Source organism: Lagopus muta, chromosome 4 (genome assembly GCF_023343835.1).
Source record: "Lagopus muta isolate bLagMut1 chromosome 4, bLagMut1 primary, whole genome shotgun sequence".
NCBI lineage: Eukaryota > Metazoa > Chordata > Aves > Galliformes > Phasianidae > Lagopus > Lagopus muta.
The window spans coordinates 35464261-35488225 of NC_064436.1; the positions used below are offsets into that span (position 1 = coordinate 35464261).

The following is a 23965-nucleotide window of genomic DNA, read 5'->3' on the forward strand; positions in this document are numbered from 1 at the left end:
CTACCTGTGAAGACTTCAACTGGTATTGCCAAGAGCCTGTCAGAAGTGATCTTGCTGCTTCTTCACAAAACACCAACCAAACAACAACACCACCACAATAAAAAATGCTTCTTTGCATTAGAAGTTCCTAAAACATCTGAGAAGATTAAAACAATGCTTCACAAGAGCAGCTTAGAAGCTGTTCTCAGACTTCCCACAAATAATGAGAACGTCAGTGTCACAGCTCGGATTTCTCTGAAAACAACACCAGCGTAAGGCATTTGGAAGACTAAGAAGTGACCCTTTGAAATATCCAACTACATATACAAGTATTTAAAGGTTTCATGTTCACATCCAGTGTCTTCATGTTGAATTGCAGCAAATGACAATGTTCTACCTTCACAGTAACCCACCTTTACCAGCAATTACATCCAGAAGCCCAGACTCCAGCTGGAGCAGGTAGAGTTTGAGAGTATCATCATTTTCACCAAATCTAAGGTCTGGGTACAGAAAAAATTAAACCACTACAGAAGGTTTAACTGACAGCAGAACACAGAGCCCAACAATACTGCAAATCAGGTTTTTATAGACACACCAGTCACTTTGCATCAAAAATATTTACCTCTAATTTTCCTTAAAAATAAAAACAATAAATATGTAATGTTTTCTGTAACAATGACAATCAAGTTCATTATAACTTTCCAAGGCATGTTGAATTTAATCTAGTAAGGCTTGATACCATAAAGATCTAGATTTTTATACCAGTTCATATAACAAGACTAAATTTAAACATGCTCTAAGTACTAATGAAAAGGTTACATAAATACACAGAGGATTTTACTAAGTTCTTATGTCCTTGCCAAAACGGGCTTAACGAGGTCTGCAGAAACAGCTGATGGCTCCATTATAGATTTTTAACTTACAGGTTTCATGTTCACTAAATCTAATCATCTGCTAGACTGAAGTTGATGTGAGATTGTATCATTTTTCAAGTCCAACAAAACAGAAAGAGCTTGATTGTTTGTGATAGCAGCCCATACTGGGTAAGTCTTCTGTGTGTGTATAATAGGATTCACATGCTTTGACAGCTAGAGTGACTTACATATGAATATTTCACAAAAAAAAAAAAAAAAAAGAAAAAGCTGTTTAGTCACATGCTACACAGTATTGTGCCAGCAGGTCACCACAGGTGATCCTTCCTCTAATCAGCAATAGCGAGGCCACGCTTGGTGCACTCACCTGGTTCTGGACACACTCATTACAAGGAGACACAACTTCACAAACATTGCACGCACTCTGAAAATCCTTTTCAGACTGTTATTTAGATAGTTTGCTAGAAGACATACAGACTAGCACTTATCACGCTAAAACTCTCCGCTTATACTCTCCACTTACAGACAGACTAACAAAAAATAAGAAGTCCCTTCATACGTTTACTTTTGGTTTTATTACAACAGTCTTATAGAAAACTTTGTATATCTAGAGACAAGCATAAAACAACCAAGCCCACAAATTTAAAAAACTTGTATTTTTAGATGTGCAAGGGAACAGCAGACATTATTTCATAAATAAGCTGACCTTGATCCATTCTACATAATCAAGCAAGGTTATGAGGATAAAGTAGAAAGGAAAAGGGAAGACATGCTACAATAAGATACAAAGCAAATTAGAAAGATAACTTTACCATAATCACTCTTTAACTCCTTCCTCCATCATTCATGTTAACAAAAACTTTACATTAGATTAAAAAAGAGAAAGCTATGAAACAACTCGTAGAAGATTACATGAAAAATGAAAGGCATGAAAGTTTGACAACCACTCATTCTTAATGACCACAGGGTTGGGCTGTTTTTTTTTAAGCTGCGCTTTTCCTAGTATTTTGGATACTTAATTCATACCCTAAACCAAGCCTCTTATTACCCCCTCTCTTAGGATCCTATATGTCTTCTGTTCATTGAAGACATCATATTGCACTTAACAGGGAGGCTGGAAGACCTCCTCAAACTTCCCCATATCTCATTCAATGGCCCGTACCATTTATTAAATGCAAGCTTCTAGCACAAATTTTGCTTGATTTTTTTGTGTATGTGCTTGGCTAAACAAATATTTTATCACCTCTTCCAACATAAGACAAACAGCAATAATATATACTGCCATTCCCTGGGGACACTATCACTATAACATACTTTCTCCAAGGAGCTGATCTAAATTAAGCCTCCAAACAACAGGTTCTGTTGAACTTACAGTTCAATACTGTAGGTATTACTTAGGTAAGCCATGTCTGAAGAGAATCATGTTGGTTCTCTCAGATCTCTACAGTGGAAGACATCGAGGAAGATGTCAGTGAGAGACATATATAAAGTCACACAATGCTTTGGGTTTCAAGGGCTCCTTGATCATCATCTTGTCCAACATCCCTAACACAGACAACGTTACCTCCCACTAGAGCACAGACGTCCAACCCAAGGGCAGCACGCAGCCCAGATCAGCCCACCCTGCAGTCCACTCCCTGCCTTGTGCCATGATAGCAGTGGCTCTGCTCCCTGCCTAGTGGTGCACCCTTCACTCATCAACAACAAAACACTGATCAGCACTCTCTGAGATAAAACCAGCATGGGGAGGATATGCAGAGCAGGGTTAAATCAAGTAATGGCAAATGACAGTCCGAAGAACAGAGAAAAAATATGCAAATATGCTTTCTGCTTTAATAAAGGAATTTGAGAATAAGTTTTAAGATTGCTGAAAAATAATCAATTTTTTAATATATTTTCAAGTCAATCTTCAGTTGACATAAATACATTACCCTCAAATTTTCAAATGAAATTTATCAAGTTGAAATCAGATATTCAACTCAAAAATTGGATCGTGCCTCTTTACCAGACTTTCGTAAGACATATCTTATCAGAGAAACACTCAATTCTTTCTCTATGCCAGTGATGAAAGTACTAAGTACTACTCATGACAGCACAGGTCCTTGAGGGACACCACTTGTTACTGGGTTCCATAAGGACACTGAACTCCTGACTAATTTTCTGGACATAGCCATGCAACCAATTTTTTTTTTAACCTGACAGCCCAGCCACCAAACCCTTATCTTCTAATTCAGGTGCAACAACTGAATCATAGGCCTTACAGAAGTCCAGGTAGATGACAACAGCAGCTCCTCCCTCGTCTACTGAAACAGTCACTGTACAGCGAGCAGCCATAGGATTGCTCAGGCACGATCTTGGTGCAACCACACTGGCTATCCCTAGTCATCTCCCTGTCCTCCATATGTCTTGGCATAACTTCCAGGAGGATCCATTTCATGATGTTCCTCCTTACTACTCTTTTTAAAAACAGGAGTGATGTTTCCCTTTCTCCAGTTATTAGGGACTTCACCTGTTGCCATGACTTTTCAAATATGATAGCGTATGGCTTATGACTACTTCAGTTCTCATGAATATTTTTAAGGTATCTACACACATCCCAGTTATTTTTACATGTGCACATACACACATTTTATATGTCCCTCAAGAGGCCATAAACACCAGAGAAAAAAAGTTATTTCTTCTTACCTTATATTCTTCAATCTCTTCTTCATCAGCTTCTCCCTCATCTGGATACTTGCGTTTTGCATTTGGTGCAGAAGTATCATAAGAAGCCCTATAAACATACAAAAAATTGTCATATCAAACAGTTTCTATCTCTTCAGAGAATATTTCAGAAATCTCCAGTGATTCGTCTTGACTGCATGCTTCTGTTAGTTTGAAATGATTCTGAAATTTCATACATGAGAAGTCAGTTCTCGCTCAGAATACTTGAGACAAGTACAATCAATGACTGGACTCCTCAAACAGTTACATTCTGTCCTTGTTCTTCTACTTTAAAAAGCACAGCTTATTTTACCTGAGGTAGCACATACCCAAAATTAGACCTGCTCACACAAGAAAATCACTGTTACACGAGAGAATCAATAAGCACTAGGTACTTGGCCCAGTTTTCAACTAAACACTTCTACCACCTCTACCACACAGATCCTTTCAACTGAACTGCTCCGCAGCTGCTCTGAACAAATCATAAAGGACAGTGCACACAGCATACCATAACAATCACCTCGGTTTTGTTCCACAGTAACTTCTCAACATAGGGGGCAAAAGTGAATTTTGATTTCTAAACTGATGTTAGAAGTCATTGCTTAAAACCCTACACACTTTATCCAGATTTGAGTAGTAACTGAAGCATCATCTTTCACTGCACTGTATGTTTTTACTTAAGTTTTACTTGGCTTTTTGGAAAGTTATCTCATCCTCTTTCCCTGTATTCCTTGTATTTCTGACAGAAATGGTGTGCTGATACATACCTACAGGTTTCTCTTGTTTCAGCAATTTCCCGCTGGTCATCTTTGCTGTTCAACACAGCACCAATACTGTCTGCGTTTTCAGCTCCTAACTGAAAAAAACAAAAGACGAGCCAAATTCAAGCCAAAGTTACCACCGATTAGGGGAAGGAAGGAAAAAAAAAAAAAAAAAAAAAAAAGAGACGAAACAGCAACGCAAATAATACAAAACAGCGATCGGACGGCAGCGGCTCTACAGCACGGCCACGAGAACCCTACAGGCCTACCTGCCTCCTCCCCGCCCCGTCCCAACGGCCGCCCCACAGCCGCTAACGGAACCGCCGCACCAGGCGCTCGCTCCCCCTCCCCAGAGGGAAAGGACAGGCCCTGCACGCTCCAGCTTCCCTACCCGGGCCCGGTCCGGCCCGACCCAAACCCGACTCCGCTACTCGGCGCGCCTACTCGGCGCGGCCCCCGCCCGCCCCTACCTGCTGAGCCAAGAGCTGCCGGCGGAGCTTCTGCCGCTCCCGGATCTCCTGCAGGCGGCTGTTCATCTCCACGCCGCCGCCGACCGCCACCCGTTTCGCCGGGCGCCCGCCTGCGCGTCACTTCCGCCCCCTGTTCCGACGGGAGCGCGTGGCGGCTGCGTGTGGTGCTGGGGCAGCCGCCATGTTGGTGGGGAGGTCGGCCGGAGCGGCGGCGCAGGGGGCAGCGGGGGACCGGGCCGGGGTCATTGGGCCCGGCCCAACGACAGTCGTATCTGTAGCGCTCCGCAGGCGGCTTTTCCTGTCAGTAACGGTGGCTTGGTGCGTTTGGGAAAGCCGGGGAGAAGCGCGAGGCTCGAAAATTTGAGGAAAACGTTGAAGAAGTATGGAATAGTAAATAAAAATACGCATCATCGCTGTCCCGAGGCATTGCGTTTCAGCACATCCCCACCTGCCCCGCTTCCGTCACTCGATCCTGCCCGCGGCTGCTCGGAAGTGCGCCCGGGGCCGCAGCTGCCGCTCCGCTGCCCCCTCAACATCCTGCGGGCGGCGAGCGGCACTGCTTTGATTGTTCGGACCGACGTGGGACGAATGCTTTTCTGGTCCGGCAGTTGAGATCGCCGTCAGCGAGGTTATCTGCCGTGTTAGGCACAATTCCTGCACGAGTCCTCTCACATTAATAGAAATTTCAAAAATAATAGTAATAAAAAAATGTACTGCTGACCTGTTTTTTTTGTTTGTTTGTTTTTTGTTTTGTAGTTCAAATACAGACGTTAAAAGTCATTTTTCATTTGACCACTACAAAATAAGTCGCACCGCTTCAGGCAAACAGCTGTTCGTCAGAGAGATCGTTCCAGCAAGATTTTTTTCTCCAAGGTATTTCACAGCTGTGCCAGCTTACCACCACTGCTGCATTTTGAGGGTGGACATTTTGATTTTCCGTGCAACAGTTTCTCTGTCCTTTTCTCCAGAAGCCAAAATACTGCTATGCTTCTCACCAGAGTATGTCCTTCATGCCCATCTTAACATCAAACACCGTTACGTGTAATTTATTTGTATGTTTCATCTACAGTTTTCTGATTACTTAGGAAGTTCCAGTTTGATGGAATTTTTCAAAATCTTTCAGGGATTTTTTCCTCTGATTTTTTGATCTCTTTCCTGCTTCCTCCTTTGCTCCCCTTTCATGCTGATTTTCATTCCATCAGCTATTTGCATTACACAACAATGAAGACTGAAATAAAGGCCCACAGGGTGGATTCAAGTCATGTGGTAAACCTCAGTTCTTAGTATCTCATGAAGGGAAACTTAACAAAAAAATGAACCTTGGCAGTTATTATTAATACTAATTTCCTGTTATCTAGCTTTTTTTTTTTCATAATTGTCAGATCCAACTGTGTGGATAGTATGTAGCACCTAGGCCATTGACAATATGCAGGTCAAACTTAAACTGATAAATGCATGTGAAGGAAAGAAAATAAGTGTAGTGCAAACCAATGCAGAAAGAAACAGCATTTTCAACATTCACATTTCTTGGTGACAGAGAGTCACAGCAAAAGTGACTGTGTTTTTCAATTGTTAAAAAACCCAAATATCAAGAGGTGATTTGTTATATCCTCAGAGTACATTTCTAGCTAAACTGTCCTATCTTTGGAAATGTTGTGGAAAAAGAAATGCTACCTTATACTGCTGCATGCTTCTTCGATGCTGTTGGCTGTAATGAATACAACAGAAGTCCCTGCACAGTAACAAAATCACTTCCTCCTGGATGTGACATGATGAAGTTTGTGTGAGCCTACACTCTGTTTTTAGAACTGGTTGCTAAGACAATCTAGTGTTAACAAACCAAATGGTTATGAAAGATATTATGCTATATGCATACGCTGTTTCAAAAATGTATTTTTGCTTCTTGCCTTTTTTCTGTGTATGTGCTGCTTGTCTTTCTTTACCTCTGAGCAAAATCTGCAGTCTGTGGTCTTTTTTTTTCCTGTTAAATATCATGCAAAATTTTGCTTGTCAGAAGAAGAGCTACACACACACATATACCATACCATATCAATCTACTGGTCCTTTTCAGCCCAGGACACTCTATGATTCTATGAAATCATGTAATTCATGGTCATATCCTGATGTCATCCTTACACTGTGTAAAACCAAGGAATACCCAGTTCTGGAAATGCATCAGTGTCTCCAGGCAAACCATGCCTGATTTTCATCATGGTTAGATTTTTTTTTTTCTAGTCTACAGTCTAAATATTTGTTGCTGGAATTTATAGTTTATTTGTTTCTCCTCTGCAATGGTCCGCACTGTCTGGGAAGATTGCCATTGCAGTCTCATTTCTTCCCATCCTACTGTTCTGTGGATGGAAACTGCTGATGTTTTCCCCTCCTAGAATCTCATCTAATCAAGTCAAGTCTTTCTCAAATAGCTATTTCCAAAACTAGGCATTCAGCTGCAGATTAAGCCTTTCCAAAGCTATGTGAAAAACAAATATGGTGTAGTATGAGCTGTAGGCTGCAGACCCATTCAGGAATCTCAGTGCAGCTTCCCTCATTTCTGCAACAAATGATTTTGCTGAACTTCATTCAGCACTGATCCAACTCTGATCCATTCCCCAGATTTTTTCCTCCAGATTTGTGAAGTCAATTGTTTTCTCATCCTGTTATCTGTGACCATATTATCTTTCACATCTCTCCACTGGACTGCATTGTATCATTTTACCTATTTCTGCTTTTGAAACAATTCTGAGTTCTAATCCTGTTTTCCTGCATACTTGTATCTACTTCCAGCTTCAAATGGGTGTATCCAAAAGTAATAAGCAGACTTTCTATTCCACTTTGTTTAACTATTTATAGTATTGTAAATTATTTATAAAACAAAACAAAATAAAGGTCAAATTTCACACCTATTTGGAAATTCTGGTATGCTGATGTATATTCAAGTCTAGTCTCTTTCATGTAGCAAAAATTGCTAGCTTACTCTGCATTAGTACAAAGGATTGTGAAAGTTGTGGAGGCCAAAACTGTTTAATTTATCATTGTTCTCCCACCTGAGTAATTCTTCACATCACAAACCCCAAAATAAATTATGCCAAATCAGAGGCTCAATAAATTACAACATTAAAAGCATAAAACAAACCAAATAGATGAAATAAAAGAAAGCATTATCTCTGAAACAAACAGGAAATAAGCACAGAGAAACCCCAGACGCTTCTTACTGCATGACTTTTCCCATGCTTTTAGTCAAGTACCTGTATCCATCTCTTTAAAAATATGTTAATAACAAAAAGCTGGCAACTTCAATTTCAGCACTACAACCATGCATCTATATAAACTCACTGGTAATTCAGATTTTCTTTAATAACCTCTTAGAAGTAATTTAAATCCAAGAGTTTCATATTAGGCCTAATACTAATTGTCCTCAATAAGGCACCATGCATCCAAAATAAAGCCTTTATAAACCCCATACCATATGGTTTAAATAATTTGACAGACATGTACCGTGATTTCACACTTCATCTAGATCAAATTTCATTGCCATTTGCCAGTATTGTACATGTCCTTTGTAATGGGCATGAAGCCTTGATGTTGCATGTTGCTCTCAGCATGAAGATTGATGCTGCTGGACCAACTACTGTCTGGATGAGAAGCTACGAGGTATGGTTTAGTAGCTTGTGGTACTAATAGGAATGGGAGGGTGGTTGGACTAGATGATCTTGCAGGTTGTTTCCAACCTTGTGATTCTGTGATTCTGTGATTCTGTAACTAATCATACCCTCCTTACTAACCTGGAAGTGACTGTAAAAAGATGTTTTGAAAGAGATCATTTCATTTCTTTGCTTTTATGTGGTGTCACATTTCATTCCTCTTTGTCAGCATGAATAAGTACCATTCAAACAAATGTTAAAAATATTATACAAATATTTTCAGTTCACCCACATGGCATAAAACTCACGTTGTCTCCCAGAGAATCTGGGCACTTTAGCTCTCTCGAGGACACAAACAGTTGTGCACCATCCCAACTTAAAGTGCCACTAAAAGCACTGGCACTATTTGCAGAGAATAGACAATGCAATACTATTAAATGTGAATAAAGTTGGCACAGTGTGACCGTAACTCATTTTTGTCACTGTAGTATACTGTATTTTTCTTCTGAAGCTGTGATGATGTGTGTCTTGGTATCTCTCACTATCAACATTTAGATGCTAGGCATATGTAATTTCAGAGATGCTGTGTTGCACACTATAGTCATCCGCATTGCTTGCCAGTTGTTACATCCATAATTTAACAAGCAGATTAACAGTCTTTCTTTTGACAAATTCAGGGAGCCATGGCAACTATTCATAACTCTTCTTTTAAGTTAGCAAGAATTTTCGCCAAATTAAGGCCCTGAGCCCTCAATTCCCACTTTGCTGGAAGATACACACTGCTGGCTTCCCACAACCTTCAGAGAATATGTTTCAGATACAAGTGACTTTTTAACTGAAATGTTTGTGAACATGCCTCAAAAAATAGAAAGTGTAGTATAGGATTATGTAGCAATCAGACAGATGTTGTATTGCATCTAGATCATAGAATCATAGAATGGTTTGGGTTGGAAGGGACTTGGGTTGGAAGATCATATGTATTTTACTCCTTCTCATTTCAATACTGCTCCAAAACTAGCCCTTAGTGAGTGCGGCAGGAGCAAACATCCAGTAAGAACTTCAATGATGTTATTTGTTCTAACATTGAGCAGAATTTAATCCATTCCCCTCATGGCCAGTGTAACTCTAATTACATGACATCTGCTGGCTTTATTATAATTCAAAGCATTAAAGAAGTGTGAATTTGTTTTGCTTTGAATAACAAAGAAACATTTCCATATGTGCCAGTGTGCACTGACTTACAGCATTAACTCTATCAGCACTGAAATGACAAAATATTATGTATCATTTTTCTGCTTTGCTTCTCACAGAAGATTCTAAAATTATACTGCAAGTTTTTATTTTGCAGACAGAAATTGTATCCTATTTTACTTACAATCAAACAGGTTTATTTTAAAATACAGTCCTTGTGCATATTTTACGTGAATATACTACCCTTGTTTTGTCTCAGAGATAACAGAATCATAGAATCTCCAAGGTTGGAAAAGACCTCCAAGATCATCTAGTCCAACTATCCACCCACCACTGATATTTCCTGTTGCATTGCCTCCTACTACAATTTCCCCACTAAATCATGTCCCTTATTACAACATCTAAACATTTCTTGAACACCATCAGGGATGGTGACTCACCCACCTTCCTGGGCAGCCCATGCCACTGCATCACCACTCCTTTGAAGAAGAAATTTTTCCTCATGTCTACACATACACAAAAAAGAAGGTGCAAACATGAGCTACTCATGATCCAAACTGCAAGCGCATCTCCTATGGATTCAAACCGAAGTTTCTTATTTGATTCCTAATGGAAAAATGAAGATTCTGTTGAAGCTAATAGCAAAACATGGAGACCTGTTTCCAAGACGGGACAATAATAGTAATACTAAAACCCACGAGATTTTGAAATTTTACAAGTAATAAATTTAGCGGGACTTCTAGTTAATATAAATGGGGTATTTGGTCTAGCAGGATTTGGTTACACATCACTAGAATGTACTGGTTAAAATATATATTTTTTAAGCCTAGTGTCCAAAAAATGTAGCGTACATAGAGTTTATTTTATTTTATTTACAAAATTAAATTGTGTATTAAGCAGATCATTACAAAACCACAAAAAGTCAATACACATTTTTTACATGGCTAACTCCAGAGCAAAAATCCATGGATCTTCATAACCCAGTGTGTTTCATTTTCATTTTTACATTTTAAATTATAAATTCCAGACAAGATAACTAAATATGAAAATATTAAATTGGAATATGTAATTCCACATTGCCATTAGATTTCAAAATAGCAACAGGGAAATCATAATGGGACTAAGAGAGATCAGGAAGCATGAGAAAGGAACGTTGGTAAGAAGACAAGAAAGAATCAGGGATGATTAAGCCAACAATGAAGATTACAAGAAAGCAGTTTGTTTTGCCAGTAGTTACAGTACTGGACAGTGTCTGGTCTGCCCCCTTTCTTGTTTGCCTTCCCAAAGCTCCTGACAGACAGTTTCCACTTTCTGGAGTAATGAAAGCTATTTAAGTGCAAATGTCTGTGACAGGTCTGCACAATGCCAGCACTGTTTTAATTCCAAATGTCATAGTTCAATAGTGCGAGGTCCCCTCTGATCCTATCTTGTACAGTTTCTCCTCCTACTTGGCAGATGGTATCCTCACTTTATTTATTTTAAAACTCTTCTCGTTGCACTTGATAATTTCAACCAAAATGTTGAGTAGAGGCACCTTTGTATATCACTTAGTCAGTATGCAATAGTTGCTCGCACGCTCCGTATATTTGCAAAAGCAAGATAGGAACTACTGAGATTTCTATTCAAAAATATAAGGAATATATATATTCAAAAATATAAGGAATATGAGCATACTAATTATTGTTTTCATAATGCACAAAGTCTATTCACTAGCGTGAGAAGACTCATTGACCTTGATTAAATTCTTATCAACTAATATGGCAAATGGGACATGGTTAATAACACTCACAAAGTGCACTCTACGTCCTTACAGCGGAATTTTGCAACTAATTGAAATTGCAAGTTAAAGAAAATTTCTTTTAAAAAGGGCCTTAGTGCTTCCAGTACAAACCCAAAAGAGAACATAAAAGATTCTTGTATTAAGAACACATGATGAGTACTTCCGAGTGCTTTCAGTGACCACTGTGAAGTAGGAATTAAAATTTTAAAATATTTTTGGAAGCACAATGTTTTGGGTTTGTTTTGTTTTTTGTTTTTTGTTTTTTGTTTTTTTTTTCCAGATAATTACAAATCTCAACCTCCTCAAATCAGGTGAGTACAATTTTTTTAGCTTTCCCCTCATTAAATATTTGTGTTCCTATGCTGTAAACAACTGCTAAGAGAATGCAGCTGTCATGATTTATTTCTCAAAACAATATTGAAATTTTAATTGTGCTATCCAGCCAAATCAAGGTTTTTTTTTTTTGTTTGTTTGTTTGTTTTAAGATTAAAAATAGGTACAACTAAACTTGTCCATTGCTGACCAAACACCTATTTTACCTATCAGGAGGACATCAGTGTCTCTACAATAGGACAGATCTTTATAATTTTGATAGAAGGATAATTGTGACTGAAAATAAGAACTGGCAAAATCCTGTTTTCTTTTTGTTCTAACCTTGCGTGGCTGATTTTCAAGTTTTTATACAACGAACTTCTCAAATTGTAGGCAATAGTGAAATCTTCTAAGAAGTCAGTTAATTTTGTTTCCCAATACTTAATTGGATGCAGTTTTGGCTTTGATACGTACTTTGCTAATTTTCCTGAATTGTTTTGCCTTGCTAATTCTAAAATGTTCTTAGCAATGAAATGTATTGTCCATAGGAATGTACATTTGCACATTTACACAAATCTTAAATTATCAGTCTCTGCATTTAGATAAGATGTGCTTTGCTCATATTAGTTACTCATCTTTTGCCTAGTTAACAAACTGCAGCATGCAACACCAGATTTACTTCCTATTCTAGGCATCAGGAAATAAAGCAGCACCTCTGCTGTATTTACACAGCTGTGCTGGTATATGTCTAATCTTGCATTTTAATCTCACTCCTGACTCAGCCACAGTGTTTTTGTGGCATTGCAATATTGGAATTTGCCAAAATGGTCCTTCCAGGAGAGGAACACAAAGGTGAGTTTGCTCTTGCTGCAAACACCATCACATTGCCATGCCATGAACAGGACTGTATGTGCTAGTTCATGTGTGTGTCTGAAATAGTAGCAGCAGCATGAACAGATTACACCTCTAGTCAAATCAAGATCTAGATACAGTACTCATTAACCTACCTTACATGTGGACGCATTATAATATTTGGATGTGTATGTATTAAGAATGAGGATACTTACTTGAGAATTAGAGCTTATACTGACTGCTTTTTTTTGTTTGTTTGTTTAAAAAAAGTCAATCAAATATGGCTATATTTCATTATTATCCAGATAACCATTTTCTCCTGTGGAAAACTGTATAATTTTAAAATCTAGTAGCTAGTTATTTTGATGTGTCAAATTATTTCAGTAATCTCAGCATTTTTTCATTTACTACATGAACCAGAAAGTGTTCATTTGTTCTGCACAATTTAATTTACCTTTCAGTTTTAAATGTATTTAATGCCGTCTGTATAATCCATGCATGGCACATGTATACCTACCTACTGAATTGTTCCAGGAAATTATGGCACTTATTGCCTTATGATATGAGTTTTTCTTGTTGTACAAGAAAATATTTAACACTTTCAAAAAGATTTTTCTATGATCTCACTACTTTGCGCACTGCATTATGTGGTAATGGAAACCTCATCAATTACAGGCTGTTCAGTTACATCCTGTGTAATGCAGGGTCACCCTATGGATCTTATATATAATTACCAACAAAAGGCCCATTCTTTTCCATATGATCATGAACCCAAATTACTTTTGACTCAGACTTGGCAGGACTACAAATCTCTGCTGCCTGTGTTTAATAAAAAGAATGAGATTACTGAATAAAAATATTTTATAAGACCGCTGACTTATACCCCAAAAATGTTGACTCATCACAGCACCCTTTCTGTAGATCATTTTCAAAATGCAAATCTCCTTTGTGTGATGCCTTGCTTTCTCTCCTTTTAATCCTGATTTCAGACCCTGTCTGGTGCAGTTTGATTTCACTCAGTGCCCACTAGGTCATGCACACAAGTTTTTCCATTGATTCCAGTGGTTGATCTATTGGCCTACAAGCATACTTGAAGATGTGAAGAAATAATAGTAAGAAATTATTCAGCTAATATTCTGAAAATTATTTCAGTAATATGATGCCTGGCTGTTTGGCTACATTCTCTGCTTTGTACTTGCAGTTATTTCCTTCTTATGTATTGGTACTGAAGTTTCCTCTGCATAGCATGAAGTCAGCGCTTGCTCTGAACTTTCACATCTGCACTGCTATTTGACTCTAACCTGGTCAAGAGGGAGCTGAAGAAGGTTTAGGTGTATCAGTGGCAGTAGGGTGGGACTGGCTCAGTTTTTCATTTGTCACTTGTATTTTAACTGAATTCCACCAAAAGCTGGAAATGCTCAGATTTCTAAAACCTGTGCTGACAGCATGACGTAAGAGTGACTCTAAAATGAAGGTAGGTGGCTTTACTGCATACAAGGAAGAGGCTAATCAGTGAATTTTGATATTGATTTAAATAGAAGCAGAATTAGGCTGATTCTCCAGCTGAGTTTCAATGTATTATATATTTTCCAAATGCAAGACTACAGCATTTTTGCAAGTTTAGTCCACAGATCAGGTATCTTTGCTTGTCTGTGACAATAATTTATTGGAAATTAGTCCCTATTTGGAAAAAGGAAAAAAGGACATTTTTGTCTAAGTTTACATTTAACCCTTGGTTATATGAATAATCCATGATACTGTGTAGTGTGGGAGTGTTCCTTATATTTCTATTTTTCAGATAACGTAATGAATCTATGCACAGAAATGCAGCATGGATTTTTTTTTAAGTAGTCATATTATAGAGTTCATAATTATGAATTATTTATTATTCATTGTTTTATCAACAGTTCAGTATCTGCGCTGTCAAATATCAGCAGAGAAAAAAAACAACCAACCCTGTAGAACCCTGTGGAATTGCACACAAATTAAAACCTGTTCCAGTAGGTGATTTCCTACAACTGCCCTCATGGAAGTTTTCAGATACGTAGCACAGATTGGCAAATTGTGGTCACGAACATTGTTCCATGGGCTTCTATAGAACTGCCATTGATAGCTACTACATCTGTGCATAGGGAATAAGAGGTGCAATCTAAATACTAACCATAAGCATTGAAAATGTTTTGCAGAAGGAAGAACTGCTATGGACTTCAGCTGGAGCCAGTTCATCCACTGTAAAGTCTTAATGGATTACTTTCTTTACCAATGTAAAAAGACAAAAGCAAGCCTTTCCATACAAAAATGTGTATTATTAAACACAGATTACTAACTTTAAATTGCTGTCGAAGGAATATCACTAGCACAGTTTCCAAAAATGTATTATTTTCTCAATACTTTGTGACAGTTTTTTTTCTGAAAAAGTTTATATTCTAATTTCAGGATCAAATCTGTACTGAGTTTCCAGATCCATTGAGACCTTCTGAGGTTTACTTGCTTATTTTCCTAACTGAGCAAACATAAGCTTTTCTTTCTTTTTCACTTCTAGCTCTGTTTATGAGTGAGTTTTAATCAGTTTTGTATAGAAGAACCCAAACAACTTAAGGTAACCAAATGCACCAAGAACATCTCATGTTTTTAAAAAGGATTTTTTTAAAAAAGGATCCTGTCTATATCAGGGTAATAAGTCTTTATTTCCCCATTGTAAACATAAAGCTTATCTTTAAAGTATAATGTGGTTTCGTTGTAGACACACTTGTAATTCTCACCATTATTTTCCGTGATATCCAAAAGAATCACAAGAATCATACATCCTGAGAAAACCAGACTCTATCAGTTACAGTATTTGTTAGAAAAGTCTTGCATACTTAGTATCTTAAATGGAAAATAAACTAAGTCCCTAATTTGGATGCACTCGAGGCCAGGCTGGATGTGGCTCTGGGCAGCCTGTTCTAGTGGTTGGCGACTCTGGCCGTGGCAAGGGGGTTGAAACTAGATGATCATTGTGGTTCTCTTCAACCCAGGCCATTCTATGATTCTATGATTCTATGATTTGTAAATTATAATAAATACTTTCTGTAGCATTAGCAACCACACATCCTGCTGAAAGCTAAATTACTGTTTTTAAAACAAATTAAGGCTCACTATCTTTATGTGATTACATCAAAAATAAAAATTATGATAAAAATTAAAATCTTACAGATTGAATCTGTACATGTGGATCAATTCATCAAGCCTGAACCCCCTCTTGGAAAAGGGATCATTATGACAACCACTCTTTTCTTCCCAGTGCATCTTTTATAACTCTGGTTACTTCTCAGTCTCACTTGTATAACCCCCTTTTCTTCCCTCCTCCCTGTTTAGGTATCATTTTGTAACCTCCTTCATAAGCAGAGTTCAATGCATGTGAGATTCCTGCAGGCCCACACACCTAGGTGAGAAAAATGAAATCGGAATACATGAATAAGCACCTGTGTCAAAGCTTTGCCTGAAGTGTTTTGCAAGATTCATCACTCTCATCTATTCTCTCCCTCCCATGCTAATCAGCAGAATTCTGTCTCTTCCAGGCTAGAAGGGGGGGGAATAAAAGAGCTTAGGTTAGGGAAAATGAAATTTAGCTGTTATTGTGATGCCAAGAAATGTTAGCTAGGCAATGAAGGTAGCCTTAACTAGGTAGGCTGAGCATGCTTCAATCCTTCCAAAGGATAAAAGTGGCTAACTTGTCACATCAGCAATGAATTTTCAATTAAAACACAGCCATAATGAGTTGCTTTCAGGCTAATGTCTTGTACATATTCTTTTTTTTTTTTTTCCAACGACAAAATAAACTTTCACCAATTCTGACAGTTTCTAAACTAATGAACATACATAAGCATAGATGATAACCCAGAATGAACAAAGAACCTGTGTATAACATCCAAGCACAAATGCATGGACACATGCAGCAGCGCAGTTATTGTGCTGCTGTAGAAACCCTAGCGAAGCGTTCTTTAACTATGAGTGATTGAAGTGCCGACTGTATTGCTGCAATAATACTTTAATCGTAGCCCAGTGGAACTAAAACAAATACAAGTAACACCAAACACTAGTCCTTGCTTTTACTTAGCACTGGAGCTCACTCGTATTTATAAACAAAAGCCCTCTGCCCATTCAGAATATTTCGGAGGCTGCTAAAGAAAGGCCCATGTTTAATGGATGGGACCCATTCAACACATGGGGTCCCTCACATAAAGAAGAAAGCACGCTCCTCTCTCTTTTAGTCGTAATGCAAGATTGTGGCAACACCTATAAGCTCACCCAGATGAGTGCTTCTCAGCCAAAAACATTTGGGTAGAAAATAGATCCTCTGGAGAAGTGAACCTAAAGCCTCACGCTACAGATGAGTTGGCAACAAAAGGGTGTGTGCTCCATTAGGCAGTCACAGTTGGCAAAATATGAACAGCATCAACAGTGGTAAATTAAAAGTATAGCAAAGAACCCAAGCTGACCAATGTGAGCCAGAGACAAAACGAAGTGCTGGCTGTGCTGGTGGGAGGAGGAATGAGCAATGATCAGGTCACACAAAACTCCACAGCGTTTGGGAATAAGCAGATTACCATTCAGAGAATGGGATTCATTCAGGAACTGGGATAAAACTAAACTCTCCAAGACATCTCTCTTCGCCGCATTTGTTTCTAGTCCTTTTGTTTCCCGCAGACCTCTCAGGAGCTCCCCGCACCCTTCTGCCCCCTTCGCTGACTTGCTGCTCTCGCCCCAGTCCGCCTATGCCCGGGCTCCGTCTGCCCTTTGTGAGAGTGTGAGAGAGGTCGGGGGAGCCCGACCGTGAGGGGGCACGGCCTCTGAAGAAGGTGGCTGTAGAGGAGTCCCATGCACGAGGGAGAAGCGTGGGGGGAAAAACGCGGCGGGACGGCAATAAGGTCGGAGGACGGCGGGTAAACAGGGACGGCGGAGGAGCTGTGGCTGACGGCCGAGCAGGAGGCAGCCTCCGGACCGGGCTGCGGCCAGCGGGGTGCTCGGGGCGGGTGACGCGCGGGGCCGGGCAGCGTTCGGGAAGGCAGCGGCAGGTAGCGGCACACACCGCGGGGTGCTCGCCCTTCCCCCGCACGCAGGGGAGCCGAGAGGAGGTGGCGGGGGGGGAAGGGGGGTGCGCGGCGGGGGGGATTAGCGGGACGCCGCGGCCCCGCCTTCCCCCTTCGCATCCCGGGCGCGATGAGAAGGGGAGATGGAAGCGAGCCGGCGGGACTGGCACCATGACATTGGCCGGCTTCGTGGTGGCGCTGGTGCTCGGGGCGCTGCCCGGAGCCCGCGGGCCGGGGCAGGTCTCCGCCGGCCTCCCCGCCGCTCGCGCCCCGCCGCGGCCCCCCGGCCCGCCTCCGCCGCAGCCCCCCGCCGGCTGCCCCGCGGGGCGCTTCGCCGTGCCCCAGCGCCCCTGGCCGACCGCGGCGCCCGCCCTTTCGCGGCGCGGCTCGGCGGGCAGGCTGCCGCGGAGCCGCCGCAGCTCCTGCGCCCTGCCCGGCGGCGGCGGCGGCGGCCGACCCCGGTGCGGCCCTCGGAGCGGCCGGCGCCGGGCGGAGCGGGAGCGCGCCGACTGCGAGCGAGGTGAGCGGGGCAGCGGCTCTCGGGCGAGACGCAGCGGGAGGTGTGCGCGGGGCTCCGCGTCCCGGAGCGCGGCGGTGGCGTCGGCATCTCGCGCGCGGCTCCCCCGCCGCGGTTTTCGGAGGGACTGCGGGTCGAGGGAGGAAACGAACGCCTTTCGCCACGGTGACAGCAAAGGATTTTCTCAGTGGGGGTTTTAAACTTTTTCATCGGCAGCTGCACCGGCAAGACGAAAGTACCACGTCGTTTTATGCGATAAGTCAGAACTAGGCGATTCGCGTTCAGAAACGGTATCCTAAGCGTTCGGCTAGGTAAGACTGGCATTCCCGTCTTGTAACCGGGTGCACGTCTCTGAGGAGCGGCTTGGTCGCCCTCGTTCTTTTTCTTTTTACATTTTGAGATAACGGGGTTTGCAAGTTAGCACTGGGGGTGCGGGCATCTGTGAGCCCGGACCCTCACAAACCCTCCTAACTGGATCCACTGGCTGTAGTGGAAGTTTTCGATGCATGAGGACTGAGCAGCGATTCCAGCACTCAGCCCTCTGCTTTAAAGCTCATCGGCTTTGGCAACCCCCGCAGAGGGTGTTTATTTACCGACAGGCTTTGAATGACTTTGCTAGAGGGAAACATATTTTTCTGCATCTCTTTGATATTATCTCCTACCTAAGAATTCTGTCCTGTCTGTATTCGTACTAAAAATGGTCACACGTAACTGTTTCAATGAAAATAAAGACTCTCTCCCTTGTTGCCCTTCTCTTCACATATCTTATAGTACCTAAATGTTGGTAAGGGATTTACTATTAGTATTAATAATTTTGTTATTTTCAGCGAAGATCTTTCAGATCTTTGAAGAGGACAGATACATTTCTCTCCCAGCAATAATCCTGGAAGACCTATCTGTCAGATGCACAGCTGAAAAAAATGTAATTTGAACAATGTGATAAATTATATGTATTGGTATAAACCATCACATGAAGAGCACATGGAGGCACCAAGGTCTATATTGTTCAGCTATGCTTAAAAGAGAAGAAAGCGGCTTCTGAAGCCATGTTCAGAGTCAGTACTGTACTCCTTTGAGAAGACAGAGTGATGTTATGTATTACAGATGTTTCCTGGGAAAGAATACCAGGCAGCTGATGCCATGGTGGAGAAAACAATAACTAGACTAAGATGAAAAGAATGCAGAATATTTCACACCCTTTAACTGGTCTCAGATTGGAAAAGGGTCCCATAGTTGCTTCCCTAATTTAGTCTATCATATTTATAGCTCTTTTTGGAATGTATCAGTTTGGTTCCCAAAGTACTCTGTAAGGATTTTGGACTTCTATGTCAGACTAAGGATTAATGTATCATTTTATTGCTAATAACCCAATTTTACTCTAATTTAATTCTAGAATCCCCTTTAAGTTGGTAAGAACTTGATCAAGTAAAAGATGCTGAAAGTACTGTGTGATTTGGATTTAGCTGTGTTTCTTCACTCTTTTCAGATTGTTTCTTGTCTTTCCTCTTGTCTTTCGCCCAAGAAAAAGAAAATCCAGGTTAAGGTAGAGGACAGAGCTATTGAACAGTAGGTGATACTTTACAGCTAAGAGGTTCTACTTCTGTTGGACTCAACAATGAAATCTCAGTGGCTCCAGTGGGCCAAAATCTGTCCAAGAGTCTTTGTGGAGGTGATACCAAAGAATTTCAGAATGCATTAAGTAGTGTAATGTGGAACATAGAAATAAGTCAAGCTATTTGCCCCCAAAAAACCCATTACTATAACTTTGGTCCTGAAATATGCTCATTTCTCACAAGAAGAGAAGAAATGCAAGTCGCGCTTTGTTACGATGCAGTTTTTAGCTAGAGAAGGGCAAACTGTCTTCCCTTTTCTGTTGTTTTAGCGCATGTGCTGAGGAAACCTGCACTGAGGCACCTGCAATTACTAAGTACAATGCTGTGTTCAAGGCCTTAACTGTAAATCTCCTGGATTTTCTAGCTTAAATATTATAACTAACGTGCATAGTTAAGTGGCTAAGCTTTGTGCATGTGTATGTATTAAAGTGCTTCATATTTTAACAGTAATGCTGAAAAATAAAAAACAAACAAACAAAAAACCTGGCAATTATACTAGACAGTACCAGCCTAAATTCAGTTTAATAGTTTAACAGATTTTGGTGTTTCATTTCCTTCCTTCTAAAATGAGAGACATCTGGTTAATATTTCTTATTTGTGCCTTGAAAGCAAGTAAACCAAATGCAAATATACATAAATTATCATGATTGACCAAGGAAATAATAAGGGAAAATAAATGAGTCTGAGAGTATGCTGTACGAAGAACCAGCCTAAGTCCAGCAGAATTTAGTATTTTAGGTACTGCTCATAACAACTTACCTGTGCATACGCTACTCATGCTTCAGAAAATGAAGCCTACAACACAGTGCTTATGGGGCATGTAGCTGCAGAATTCTGCATGATATGTTGTTATACATCTAGTTTAAAGCTCTTTGAGAAAGTTAACTATTTTTCTTCATTTTACAAAGAGGAAACAATAAAAGAAGGGGTAAATGTCTTGCCAGTGGTCACAGTACCAATCACTGTCAGAAATGGAAATAAAGCACACAACTTCAGAATGTGCGGACTTTCCATTTAAATCTCTTTCATCACAAGTGATTCCACTAATGCCAATCAAATAATGCTTCACTAAATGCTTCCAGGCAATTGATGGAAGGTATTGTATGACTTTTGTGTTTCTTAATAGCATAGGGTTAAAGAAAAAATTAAGCGTGATTGTCTATTTTTGTCTTCTAAGGTTGAAGCAGCTCTTCTGGAACCATTCTTATTACAGCTGCACAGCATGAAACCTCCTAATTTTCTACAGCTCTGTACCATATAATACAATTGCAGTCCTTCAGAGTTTGTTACATTCCTAAAATTTCAGTTTTCTTTTTACAAAGCCTTAAGCCATTGATCATTGATATGATGAACCTCACTGCTGCAGAAGAACCAATTCAGCACGCTGCACACTGAGTACATATAGTATTTATGAAACTTCTAATATAAGGTTCTCTAAGTATGCAATAATGCTATGTACTAAAGTTTTCATCTTGGATCTTTAAAAGTAGTCCTAACAAATGCACCATTTTTCAAGGTTAAACTACCAAGAGAAAGCAGTTACAATTTTAGACTGAAAGCAGGGCTCAGGAAAGTGGTGGATAACAGCACCACTCACAGAGAGCAGCACCCATAGTTTTGCTGAAGTCAACAGGGATAATTTCTTTAATTTCAGCTAGGCCTCATGCCAAAAGGGAAGAAGAGTATCCATTGATTTGAACTGGTGTTAGATTGGGCCTATAATGCAGATAGATTTAATTTTTTTCCAAATACCTCATGTAAACCAATAAATTCAATTCATTTTGAGGCTGGGACAGACTCATAGTATTCTGAATCATCCGCTAATGTTCAGAAATACTACAACTTGTAATACGGTTATGTGGGATATAGAGTGTGTGTCAGTGGGACATCCTTATACTTAGTATTAATTTGCACCTACCTAATTGACTCAGAGGCAACAGAGATGGAATATCAGTGCAGAGCCTTTCTGTGGCACTGTCCCACGCTGCAACACCTTGCAAAAGCAAGCAGAAATAACATATGCTGTTTTTACAAATGTCCAGAATTGGAATACTACTTTTGCTTTGCTACAGAACTCCGATTTGAGAGCACATAGCACCAGAGGGCAGAGCACAAGAAACATGTACTTCTGATCACTCTTTTGAAAATCTGCATTTACAGCCAAGCTACAAACCTTTGAACACAGGTGTTTACACAGAAAATACTGGTACACTTTCACCATAAACACCGTAAACCCCACTACTGCAGTACTTAAAGCAGGAGTGGAAGTGATTCTCATTCTCTGTAGAAAACAAAATAGGGTTTGAAGTCACCCAGCGTTTCTAGGCATGCAAACAATATAGCAGAAGAGGCAAGAGGACCACTCATGCTGTTTATAGCACAATTCCTTTAAAGTACTTCTCCTTTTTAGAGTTAATTAAAAGTCTGCTGGGTGGTTTTCCTCTGCCGTTTTTTTTTTTTTAATTACTCTGTGTCTCAGCTTGTGCCTATATGGCAGGTGTTGCAGAGCAAGTCTCAGCAGTACTCACCAGATACCCTTACTTCCTTCCATTTGCAAGTATAACTTAATCTCTTTTAAACGGTGATAGCAGATGGGAAAGATTCTGACTTAGGCACATACTAGGGCATCTAAAATTATTAGACTGTGTGTAAACATCATGAATTGACCATCAGTAGTCTTGGGTAAAATATAATTAAAAGAAATGCATACATTTCTGAGCGTATGTAAATGAATGTGCTTCTGTGAAGATGGTAGATAAGTATTCTTCAAATAGGGCTGAATGAACACTGTTCACAATATGTGTCCTAGAGCTGATCAGTAAACCTGCTTTGTGCTTCTGTGCCCTTGTCTCTAACTCTCATGGGGTCAGTGCATCCCTCTCTGAGGGGCTCCTTCATTTTTCTGACTAGTGCTGAGAAGGGTATTGAGAGTCATCGGCAGTACTCAATGGACAAGGGAAAAACACTGATGTCATTTATTTGGACTTCAGTGAGGCTTTTGACACAGTACCCCATAACATCCTGCTGTCCAAATTGGAAAGATGTGAATTTAATGGGTAGACTGATGGACGAAGAACTGGATGCAGGATCCAGTCCAAAGAGTGTCTGGATGGAGACTGGTGACAAGTGGTTGGTGCTGCGGCTGATACTCTTCATCAGTGGGGCTGATCTTCATCAGTGACACTGACAATGGAGTCGAGTGCACCCTCAGCAAGTTTGATGATGACCCAAGCTGTGGGGTGCAATCAGCACACCAGAGGGATGGGATACCATTCAGAGGGACCTAGACAGGCTTAAGCAGTGGGCTGAGGTGCATCTCATGAGGTTCAACAAATCCAAGTGCAAGATCTTGCACCTGAGTCAAGGAAACCCCCATTACCAATACACACTGGGGGAAGGAAGGATTGAGAACAGCCCTGCTGAAAAAGACCTGGGAGTACTGGTGGATGGCAAGCTGGACATGAACCAACAGTGAGCCCACACAGCTCAGAAAGTCAATCATATCCTGAGCTGCATCAAAAGAAGCATGACCAGCAGGCTGAGAGAGGTGATTCTGCCTCTCTATACTGTGCTGGTGAGGCCTCACCTGGAATACTGTGTCCAGGTGTGGAGTTCTCAGTACAGGAGAGACATAGACATGTTGGAGAGTGTCCAGAGGAGGACCACAAAAATGATCCATAGAATGAAACACCTATCCTACGAGGACAGGCTGAGAGAGCTGGGGCTCTTCAGCTTGGAGAAGAGAAGGCTGTGAGGTGACATTCATAGTGGCCTTTCAGTATTTAAAAAGGAGTTACAGGAAAGAAGGCGATAGATTCTTTAGCAGGGTCTGTGGTGACAGAACAAGAGGAAATGGCTTCATGCTCAGGGATGGTAGATTTACATCAGAGATAAAGAAACAATCTTTTACAGTGAGGGTGATGAGGCACTAGAACAGGTTACCTAGTGATGTGGTTGATGCCCTGTCCCTGGGGACTTTCAGGTTGAGGCTGGATCAGGCCCTGGGCAACCTGATCTAGCTGTGGTGCTTCACTGCAGGGGAGTTGCACCAGATGGCCTTCAGAGGTCCCTTCCAACACTAAGGACTCTATGATTCTATTATTCTAATGTTGATCAGCTTGCAATTCCCTAAGATCAACCTGCTGAACCTACTGAAGCACAATGATATATTTTAAATTCTGTTATGTTTTATGAGGTATCCA

At 40.6% G+C, this 23965-nt stretch overlaps 2 protein-coding genes across 2 annotated transcripts in view; one reads left to right on the forward strand and one right to left on the reverse strand.

Annotated features, from left to right (window-relative positions):
* The window catches only part of METTL14 (methyltransferase 14, N6-adenosine-methyltransferase subunit), a 29958-nt gene extending 25063 nt beyond the window's left edge, over positions 1 to 4895 (reverse strand). Inside the window, exons 1-3 of the mRNA XM_048941866.1 lie at positions 4786 to 4895; positions 4322 to 4410; positions 3537 to 3624 (exon numbers count right to left, since the gene is read on the reverse strand). Of these exons, the coding sequence (XP_048797823.1) occupies positions 3537 to 3624; positions 4322 to 4410; positions 4786 to 4851 (243 nt within the window). The 5' untranslated portion in view covers positions 4852 to 4895. The remainder of the gene's footprint in view (positions 1 to 3536; positions 3625 to 4321; positions 4411 to 4785) is intronic.
* Positions 4896 to 15978: 11083 nt separating this feature from the next.
* The window catches only part of PRSS12 (serine protease 12), a 45223-nt gene continuing 37236 nt past the window's right edge, over positions 15979 to 23965 (forward strand). Inside the window, exon 1 of the mRNA XM_048941865.1 lies at positions 15979 to 18153. Coding sequence (XP_048797822.1) covers positions 17805 to 18153 — 349 coding nt within the window. The 5' untranslated portion in view covers positions 15979 to 17804. The remainder of the gene's footprint in view (positions 18154 to 23965) is intronic.